Genomic DNA, 10,105 nt, shown 5'->3' with positions numbered 1-10,105 from the left:
CTATTTTTTTTTTTTCTTTCAGCCGTCCCGCTGCGTCTCCCTGTCGCTGGGGCCGTTTTCGGGTGGGTGTTTGCGTCCGGCTTTTTCCGTTCTATCGTTCTGCCCGCCCGCGCCCGGACCTGGAGAGCAACAACTCCATAGGCGAAACGCCGCGGAATATTACAGCTGTCCGTTCTCCCCTCCTGAATTCCGTTTCTTTCCCATCAAAAATAAGTGGGGTTCCTTCAACCACTCTGCGGCCGCGTGCGCGTTCAAGGTGCTCGGCATCGTCTTCAACCCAATCGGTGCTATGTTCCCACTCATATCTCGCCGTTCCGATAAGAATGTAGAAACACCGCGGTGCAAGCATTAATTCCACCCTTTCCCCAGGGTATTTTGGATGCGTCAGCGTCATCACGCGTGCGGATCCAAGGCAAACGCCGGCGATAATTCCACTTGAATTTCTACTTTCATCAACATGTGCCCGAATAAACCCATTTCCGCTTAATCGCAAAAAATGAACCCTATCGTCCAAGGGAATGTTTGAGAGATATTCTGCCGCTAACCCCCGGCATTTTTTTAAAGCAGTGTGGCAAAGTTGGAAGTCTTTTTCCCCATTTCGCGTTTCGCACGTGTTACCCTTTACCTCCGACGCCGCATCTCCCACCAACCCCTTGTAAGAGCGATAGAATTCTTTAAAATGATGTATCAGAGAATCGGCATGTCCGTCGTTGTATGGGAGGCGGGCGAACCACGGTTCAACAAGAGAAAGGAGAGCCTTTTCTTCCCTTTCTGTAATAACGTTGGGAATCACAAACGCAGGAACGCAATCAGAAGGAATTAATTTGGTAGAGACTCCCACTACTTCAGAAGGTTGGGGCTGCCGAAAACTCGGGGCATACCGCAACGAGACATAACTGGAAAGCTTCTCAAAAAATATACATCCTCTTTTCATTCCCCTGCTGTACTTAATATATTGTAATGGGTTAAATGTTTTTTTTCTTTTTATAATTCTACTTTTCTTTGATTCTGGTCTCTATCTTTGATAGTTTTTTTTCTTTTTTTTTTTTTTTTTACTCTGAAGAGAAAGAAAAAGAAAAAAAAAACATTCTAGATACATTTTTCTTTCGTTGCTGGTGTTTAGATTTTTTTTTCTTTCTTTCCGTCTCTAGCAGTTTCCCAGGTGTACCAATCATCCCAATGACAATCAACCGTGAAAAATTCCTGTTGATACAGCTATTGACAATTCCCTTTGCTCCTTTGACTCTGCATAGGCACGCAACAAAGACTCCAGTGTTTGATCAGGTGTTGGTATAAACCCCTCAGATCCACGCATGATGAACAAGTAAAGCACAGGACGCTTTAATTTTTTCTTAATACGGGCCTGTATCTGACCTAAAGTTTCACTTGGGTCACAATTCATATTAGGAAGTGTTTCCGTTATGCCTGTCTTGGGGGTAAGGCGTAGGGTGATCTTGTGGTTTATCGCACCTTCAGTCATTACTTAACGAGTGAAGTAAAAAAACACACACACACACAAAGAAGACTACGTGACTGCACTCCTGTACTTCTGGACAGGCACCTCCGCTCAGTTGCAATCTCCCAGGCTTAAAAACGATAAAGAAGAAGCGAAAGAGATGAAAAATGAAAAAAAAAAAACCAAACATGAGAAGGAAGCAGCCTAACAAAAATCAATGACATACAATAATTATGCTTATTCATGAAGTTTCTCTTATCATTTCTCAAATATAGAAACAAACAAAGAAAAAAAAAAACAAAAAAACAAAAAGAGACAGGCAAGCACAGAAGTGTCGAGGAAGAAAAAAAAAATTGCAAATACAAAATGATGCAGCTCTTTTAGACTTCAAAGAGATTGACATTACCTCTAATTTCTCCACCCACACTCTTTTTTTTCTTGTAAACGTGCGAAAGATATACAGACTAAAGATTATTCTTTTTCTTTGTCATTTTTTTTTTCTTCTCCAACAGGTTTAACCACAGCTGATGGTTTCTCGTCTTCCTCCACTAGACGTGGCGTTGACCCTTTCTCTACCTCCGTCTTATCACTAAATACGAGATTATGGACATCGTGGTCATCATCACTGCTCCCATATTCTTCCCCCTCTTCTTCTTCTTCTTCCCCTGTTTCATCACTTTCCATTAATATTGTGTCCCCTTCAGCTGAAGCATCATCATCATCATCATCATCAACGGCAGCCACAGCTTCACTCATTACAGAGGGTCCTGAGACTTCTAGTGGTAAAACTCCACGTGTGGTTCCTGAGAAAGGATTCACACATCCTACCAAAGCACTGAATTCTCCTCCAAGACTATACATAATTTGGTCCCACAAACATTCACGACGTCGAAGGATCTGATCCGGAGGAAAAACTTGTGGCAGGGAAATATCTACACCATATCGTCGTTCACGTGTTACCCTAGCTTCTTCCAACTCTTCCTTTGTAGGAAACCTTTCCACTTTTCCAGATTCTGGTACTAATGGATATGGTCCAAAGAACTGTGGAGAAAGCTTAACAGGAATCCAATGTCCGTTCGCCACCTCAGTCTCAAGTTGTTGTGTAGGCCATCGCATGCTACCCCAGTATACCCGAAGGGAGGATCGTGGTTTACCTGGCAACAATTGAGCCAAATATGGAAGTGCCTCTACTTTTGATAAATATAGCGTTGGTTCTTCACTACCATCTTCTAAAATCCCACCACGAATAAGAGGCTTACATAATAAAGAATGATGTTCTGCAGGAGTTTCTGCCGTTTTGGATTTTGATTTGGTATCTTTCCATTTAAGCCAAGCAAGATATTGAGAAGACTCTGGTTCTGTGGGAGGTTTAGTAGTATGAAGAATACTAATCTGCGCTGTAGGAGGCATAGTGAAGCCAATCTGTGAAAAACCTCCATCATACACTTCATGACCCCAGAACACTTCAGGGAACATAGGATTCCCACGAGAAAGGGGGTAAGTAAACATCATGTCTAGTACAACAGCTGTAGTAACATGATGATTACGCTCTGTAATTAGCAACACACGTCGATCCACATGCGTTGAAGAAAGAGGATGGGCAACTAAGGCCACACCTTCTGCAAGATCAACAGTTTGAGTTTGTTGCAGAACGACCTTAGTAGGAACAGAAAACGTAGAACCAACAAGAGGGGCATACTTAGGGCCCTTGTTAATTGTATATTTAATAGGTTCAGCTCGGTAGATACCTTTTTTTGGCTGAGACGCTTTCATTGTATTAATTAAAGGAGTATGGTCCTTCATAAAAACAGGAACTTTTGCGGTAACTTTCTCATTGTGCGCTCGGAGACGTGTTAACGTATCAAAAGCTAAATTCACATTACCAGGAGATTTTGTATCACGAAACACATCACGCAGAACTTTCATATATTTTACTCCATTAGGAACATAAAGAGGACCATGGCTTTTTGTGATATTTTGTAGCTCCTTATTAAGTGGAAACAAAGTCTTTGAGACGGGAGAATCGTCTAATTTTTTCACTTCTCTAAGTAGCATACGGTATAAGGATCGCAAAACACCTGGTGCAACAACAGGAACATTGGTTGTGTTGCTTCTGTTGTTCAGTGCACTTGACCACTTCATGCTTCGACGTATCATGGAACAAATACGTTAACTAAATATATGTATACCTACACCGAAATAGCTAAAAAAACAAAAAAATAAGTAAGCAATATGTAACAAAAAAAAATCACAACGTTTATAAGGAGAAACATGGCATCTTTCTCACGCACAAAAAAAACAACAACAACCAGATCACTCCAGTAAAAAAAACCACGTTTAAGGTAAATCAAAAGACAGGCAAAAAATGAAAAACAAAAATTAAAAAGAAAAAAGCAAGCCATCCAACTCCAGGTCAACGTGTCACAGTGCAGCGTCCCGGGAGTTGATGACAGCACAAAACACCAAGGATTGCCACTTGTCAATGTCGCAGGGATAGACGCAGTTATGCCTGCTCAGACACACTCCAGACGCGGATGACATTGTCTGTGTAGCCAGAGTACAGGGTGCTGCCGTCGGCGGACCACGCAATGGATACACACTCAGGTGCCTTCTTGCTCTTCTGCTGTGCCTCCGGTGTGAGCTCAACGATGACTTCCTTGTTCTCCAGGTCAAAGATGCGGATGTTCTTCTCGGTGGCAGCACACATCCAGTAGCGGTTGGGCGAGAAGCAAATCTGGTTGATGGGAGCACCAGCAGCAATCTCCGACAGAGCCTCTCCCTTGGTCAGGTCCCAAAGGCGGGCAACGCCATCCTTGTCAGAGGAGGCACAGAGCGAGCCGTCGGGTGACACTGTCACGGAGGTGACGTAGTTCGTGTGGCCTACCAGATCGGTGACGAGCTTGCCGCTGGCAAGGTCCCACACCTTCACGAGGTTGTCCCAACCACCCGAAACAATGAGTGGTGTCTCGAGGGTGGGAGAGAAGCGGACGCAGCTGACCCAGTCAGTGTGGGCACCACGGCTGAGCGTGTGCATGCACTCTCCCTTGACGTTCCACACACGCAGAGCATTGTCGCGACCACCGGAGACGATCTGACGGTTGTCTGGGGAGAAGGTCACGGCGAGCACATCCTTGGTGTGGCCAAGGAACTTGTGCTGGCACTGACCGTTCTGCAGGTTCCACAGGCGCAGGGAGTTGTCCCAGGAGGCGGAGACGGCAAAGTCGCCGTTGTTCGACAGAGCAACGTCAGACACGAAAGCGCTGTGACCCTCCAGACGGCGCTCAGGGAGACCGTAGTCGCTCTCCTCGCTGTGGCGGTCGGGGTTGGCGCCCCATGAGATGAGTGTGTTGTCACGGGATGTTGACACCACCTTCATGTACGAGTCAGCGGACTGCGGGCAGGCGAGGGAGGTGACCCACCCACGGTGGCCCTTCAGCTGTCCATCGTAAGTAACGGCCATGGCAGGAATTAAAGTGGAGTGCTCGGGGTGCTGTTTAGCTTGCTACTCATAAAAAAAAAAAAAGAGAATTAGAAGAGATAAAAAGGTACAAGTACGAAGAGAGGTAGAATATCAATGGTATACAGTATTTCTTTATACATGTTAGAGATAGTTTCATGTTTGCAATACCAATCAAGGAAGAAATAAAGACAATAAAAAGATGTGTGGGTATCAATGCAGAGACGGATCAATCTTTGTAGTAGGAGTTCTAATTGTCATGTAGAATTTATTTGTTTCTGAGATGGTGCTGCAAATTATCCAAAAAGGAATCAAGAGAAGTAGAAGAAAAACATATAGACTGAGCTATTGCACCGCTTATAACAAAACCTGTAGGTTCTAGTGACGAAACACACTGTTCCACGCGCGCCTTATCTTTACGTGATAATCGCCGTAATGGTTTACTTGCTTCATCATATCCATAATATTCCTTTACTACGTTGGTGTAACGTGCCTTCTTGATTGTTTCTTCTGTACCGAAATAAAGTCCCAATAACTCTATCAATTCTGGCAAATGCATTTGTTCCATATGAACTTTGTATCCAAAGCGACCAGGCCTTAGTAAAGCAGGATCAAAACCTTTAGGATTACGCGTAGCCATAATCATAATGCGGGAGGGAGTTTCAACCACACCATCAAGAACGTTGAGAAAAGCTGAAAGACTTACCTTGTCAGTTGACATTATTTTACACTTGCTAATAAGTGATAACGCTTTGGTGTCGAATATATCTTCTTTCACATTATTTTCATTTGAATCGCGAGATTGTACTAATTTCTCCATCGGATCCGTGTCATCAAGAAGAAATATAACGTCAGCGAACTCGAATGTAAATGGTCGAACTTCACCGATGCAATGAAGACTACGACTAAGGAATATATCATATAGTTGTTTATTTGTGGAAATCATAGATACATCCACAGAAATCACGTGACGACCCGTGTAAGCCGCCACTGCGGTAGCAAATGATGTTTTGCCCGTCCCCTGTGAACCGTACACAAAAAAACCAATTTTATGAGGAAATCCTTCAACAGCAAATCGTCCTCGTTTTTCTAAAAAACGGTCAAGTAAATCTATTACATTTTTTTTCTGTTTGAAGAACATTGTATCAAACGAGTTAAAAATCCCAAGAGGTTGTTTTTTAAAGCGTAACATCTTTCCATCGTTCTGCATGTGAAAGTAATATTTCTGGGCTCCCACAGCAACTGGTAACCTCGTAACATATTCTTGAATAGACTGTTGCACAAAACTCTCCAATCTCTCAGCACTTTTTTGACCCTGGGCCTTTAAATATAGTGTGTGATCAACCTTCTCTACTTTTTCCCCATTCACTCTTCGCCGTTGATAAGTTACTTCAATGTTGTCAGAAAGTGATATCCACGAACCTGCTGTTGGAAGCCTCAGAACTGTATATCTATATAGCTGACTTCGTTCCTGAAAAGCACGATATTCGACATTTGCATGATAATATCCAACAGGTTCGAATGAAGATGAACCCAGAACCAAGTGTGAATCACTTTTGAGTGGATCAAAAAGAAACAATACTGAAGGTTTGTCAAGCCATTTTTCGGCTTTCCATATATTTCCTTTCATAAAATTCTCCCCATCACTAGCAATACGCAGTAAAACGGCATTAAAAAGGACTCCACTATGACTACTTCCTCTATCTTCGCTCCAGCGGTATTGAGAGTCTCCACGGTGAAATTCACCCGTAATAGTACGCACTACTTCCCCTCTAAGTTCTCCTCGGCGTCGTCTCAACTTGACCATCAAATGATCCCATATCGCCCTGCTTGGACCTGACAGAAATAAAAAAGCAAGAAATAGTACTAAGAGAAAGAGCGGAGCTTCACCCATAGATTGCTCTGGGCGAAGGATACCCAGTACATTGGGTGAAGAAGCGAAACAACGGGAACTGTTTTGGTTGGCCTCCTTCAGTACATTTCGCTCTGGAACATCAAAAAAAGAACTCATAATTCTTTTTTTTTTTTGCCTTTTGACCCACACTAATTTAATTCTCTGCACTTTTTTTTTTTCTTCAATAGAGAATCAAGTACGAAAGAAATCCATATGACATGTAACTACCATGGTTTATTGAAAAAAAAAAAAAAAAACCACCAATATCCATCTACTTTCATTGCCAAGTAGCACTACTCCAGAGTGGTATCTACTTATACACGAGAAGGGAATGAACCTGTAAAGTGTTCACACACAAACACAGAAGAACAATAATAACAAAAAAAAAAAAGTATCCCTTGTATTCGATTCATCCCCCTTACACCAACTTAGAGAAACCTCTCTTTCATTCCTCTTTCTCTCTTTCTAGCTTTCTCTGTCCATTCGTTCACTAATCACCTCTCCTCTACCTGAGGATCGAATACGTGATCAACATTCCTCAATGACCTTAAGTTCCATCATATGAGTCTGTTCAATGTTCCCCTTTCACTCATGTATTACAGTCCCATTCTCTAAAGGGACATGTAAAACGGGAAATTCAAAGAAAAAACACCCAAAGACAAAGAAAGTTCAAAAACGAAAAAAACAAAAACAAAAACTGGAATTCTAAAATTCTGTGTTGGTACTAAATGCATTATCATGATAGAAATGATTAAAATTAAGCCTAAGGAGGAGAAAGTTCAAGAAATCGAATTGAAGATGTTGCTCCTCAAGTGTGGTTAGAAGTGAAGATATTTCTCGATGAAAATCATCTGCCAGTCGTTGATATTCTCTCTTAATGGAGAATACATCTCCGTTTCCACGTTCTAAAAGTGAAGTAAGAAGTGCTTGAGCTCCAACAAACTGACGAACAATACTAAGTACACTTTCAATATTTTGCCGCATAGAAGCACAGTCACCATGAAGAAGTGAGTGAAGAGTCAAATACTGTAAATACGCTATATGGGCTGCGCGAACATCGTCTAAAGAGGTACATTGTCGAAGTGCACGCATCAACAAATCCCATGATACTGTAGAAACCTCAGATACGAGATAAGACCAAAGATTGTTTACAAAATGATTCAACTGTAATCCGAGAAGGTGGGCATCAGCAGCAACTTCTCTCCATGCGGTTGCTTCTCGGTTTGTGTTATGAAGTCGTCCAATAATGCGATCCAACACAACACTTTGTCTCCATGATTTCTTTAGAGCGACTTCAGCCCTTTTTACCTTAAACATTATACGAAAAAGACGACGGTATACTTTCATGGCAGTTACATCAAAAATATTGTTAAGAGGTGAGGGTACTGGCATCGTGACAACAAAGGCATCCCAACCTATAATTTTATCGTCTTTCACCAATTCACAGTGAAGCATAGAAAAGAGATCTGTATCAAGATGTTTTGTATAAGGTACAATTTCAAGAAGTGCACTCTGCATATGATCCCGAACGACAGAAGTCTGTACCATATGGCTCAATTTGCTTAGCACAGGATCTAATCTGCTAATAAGAAGTTCATAAAAATCACCGTTACCTACAAGAAGAAATGCGTTCACCATGCGTAGTACGTTATCAAGATGAAACTCTTCACGAATTAACCTCAATACTGCAGTATTAGTAAACCGCACGGCATCTCGAACAACAACGCCAATTGTATCAAAAGACGCACTTTGTGCTGCTGCTACAATGGAAGGATCCATATGCCATTGTTTACATCTACAACAATTTCTAATGAAGCTTATATTTTTCGTTACTAGCATGATTTGTTCAGCTAAAGGTCGTTGGACTGTAGTTGGTAGCATTTCAGGTAAAAGTGAAAACTTAGATGACCAGAATGCATCAGATGTATCATCAATCCTTGAATTAGTCTTTACAAAAAATTCACTAAAAGGATCAGAAACTTCTCCTTTTGTAATACTTGACACAGTCATCTGAAGAAGGGGACTCACAGCTTCCATGTACACATCAGATAAAAGAGCATAAAGACGTGTTGATCCTTGTTGAACAAGTCTCTGGAGTTTAGAAGCAAGTTCACCTCCCTTCGCTGACTCCGTTTCACGGAGTATAGTGTGAAGTACTCGTAGTTTAGGTTGCACACGTTTGAATGCAACAACCAAATCACTGAAAGTCATGGAAGGAGATCGTCGTTCACGGAATGATGCCACTAAACAATGATATTGAGAGAGCTGTAAACGTACCGCACTTCGTAAACTTTGCTGTAGAAATGAGCGCTCTGCTGTACCACCCTTTAGCACATCATCAATTTGACGTGCCAAACAACCACACTCCTGCAATGCAGCTGCAGCTTGTCGCTGTCGTACTGTACCCCACTGTGGATTCACAATATAACGATGTGCTGCTCCATCGTACACAAAATACTTTGTTTTATCCACACCCATCCACATAAAAAGAACGTCAGAAATAAATTCATTTTCCTCTACAAACTTGCCACCACTTCCTTCAGTGGAAACTGCATTAATACGACCATCAAGAGCTCCACCACTTAAAACATCGTTTGTCATATGCATCCCATCACGATAATGATTTGTAACACCAGCAACACCTACAGAAGTACGCATCGACGTGGGTTCTTGCAGGAATAGTGAAGTATTACCTGAACAACGATCTCGTCGTCCAAAAAGACGTCCAGGTAGCTCAAATCCACCATGCTTTTTCTCATCCCTAACAGAAAAAATATCATTCCCTCCTTCTTCCTTCTCAGTTTCCTGCTGACTTCTTTGCAAACTTTTTTCAGTATCATCAGTTTGCCCAACAGTACCAACATTATTATCGGAAGGAAGGCGCGAACCACCAGAAGGTGGTGAAGCACAAGAATTCTGAGCTACAGAAGAACCTAACGGTGACTGAACAACAGCACGAAAGGGTATAACTCTTTGAGCAGTTTCACGTACACGAGGAGCATCTACTTCTGCTTTATGCCACTTTGGCATTGGAGACAGATCTTTAGAAAGTCCGCTACCACTATCTGCCATACTACGAAAAAAAACTAGACTATACTTCAAACACAGAAAAAAAGAAAGTCAAAGGAAGGAAATAAAGAGTGAGTGGGTGAAGAAGCAAGAGTGTGCGGTTTCAGCATCGACACCAGCGGAAAAAGAACGACAGCGAGAGCAATGCCCTCACAACAACAAGCACATCGAGGACCACACAATAATAATAATAATAATAATAATAATAATAATAATAATAATAATAATA

General features: G+C 42.0%; 5 protein-coding genes across 5 annotated transcripts; all 5 read right to left on the bottom strand.

Moving 5' to 3' along the window:
• Nucleotides 1–91: 91 nt before the first annotated feature.
• On the bottom strand, nucleotides 92–934 carry TM35_000241380 (alkylated DNA repair protein alkB like protein 7; the record flags this gene model as incomplete). The annotated part of the gene is made up of 1 exon (XM_029027550.1): nucleotides 92–934. The coding sequence occupies one exon, from the start codon at nucleotides 932–934 to the stop codon at nucleotides 92–94; it is 843 nt and encodes a 280-aa protein (XP_028881054.1).
• Nucleotides 935–1,927: 993 nt separating this feature from the next.
• TM35_000241370 (uncharacterized protein) lies at nucleotides 1,928–3,613 on the bottom strand (the record flags this gene model as incomplete). Its single annotated transcript, XM_029027549.1, has 1 exon — nucleotides 1,928–3,613. The coding sequence occupies one exon, from the start codon at nucleotides 3,611–3,613 to the stop codon at nucleotides 1,928–1,930; it is 1,686 nt and encodes a 561-aa protein (XP_028881053.1).
• A 346-nt stretch (nucleotides 3,614–3,959) lies between these two features.
• Nucleotides 3,960–4,916, bottom strand: TM35_000241360 (activated protein kinase C receptor; the record flags this gene model as incomplete). Its single annotated transcript, XM_029027548.1, has 1 exon — nucleotides 3,960–4,916. One exon carries the CDS (start codon nucleotides 4,914–4,916, stop codon nucleotides 3,960–3,962), a length of 957 nt encoding a protein of 318 aa, XP_028881052.1.
• A 265-nt stretch (nucleotides 4,917–5,181) lies between these two features.
• TM35_000241350 (a44l protein-like protein) lies at nucleotides 5,182–6,924 on the bottom strand (the record flags this gene model as incomplete). The annotated part of the gene is made up of 1 exon (XM_029027547.1): nucleotides 5,182–6,924. One exon carries the CDS (start codon nucleotides 6,922–6,924, stop codon nucleotides 5,182–5,184), a length of 1,743 nt encoding a protein of 580 aa, XP_028881051.1.
• A 588-nt stretch (nucleotides 6,925–7,512) lies between these two features.
• On the bottom strand, nucleotides 7,513–9,879 carry TM35_000241340 (gamma-tubulin complex subunit; the record flags this gene model as incomplete). Its single annotated transcript, XM_029027546.1, has 1 exon — nucleotides 7,513–9,879. The coding sequence occupies one exon, from the start codon at nucleotides 9,877–9,879 to the stop codon at nucleotides 7,513–7,515; it is 2,367 nt and encodes a 788-aa protein (XP_028881050.1).
• Nucleotides 9,880–10,105: the final 226 nt, after the last annotated feature.

The sequence above is a fragment of the Trypanosoma theileri genome (assembly GCF_002087225.1).
Source record: "Trypanosoma theileri isolate Edinburgh chromosome Unknown TM35_Tth_24_V1, whole genome shotgun sequence".
Classification (NCBI taxonomy): Eukaryota; Euglenozoa; class Kinetoplastea; order Trypanosomatida; family Trypanosomatidae; genus Trypanosoma; species Trypanosoma theileri.
The sequence above is the reverse complement of the archived record's forward strand: the minus strand, read 5'-3'. Positions and strand labels throughout refer to the sequence as shown.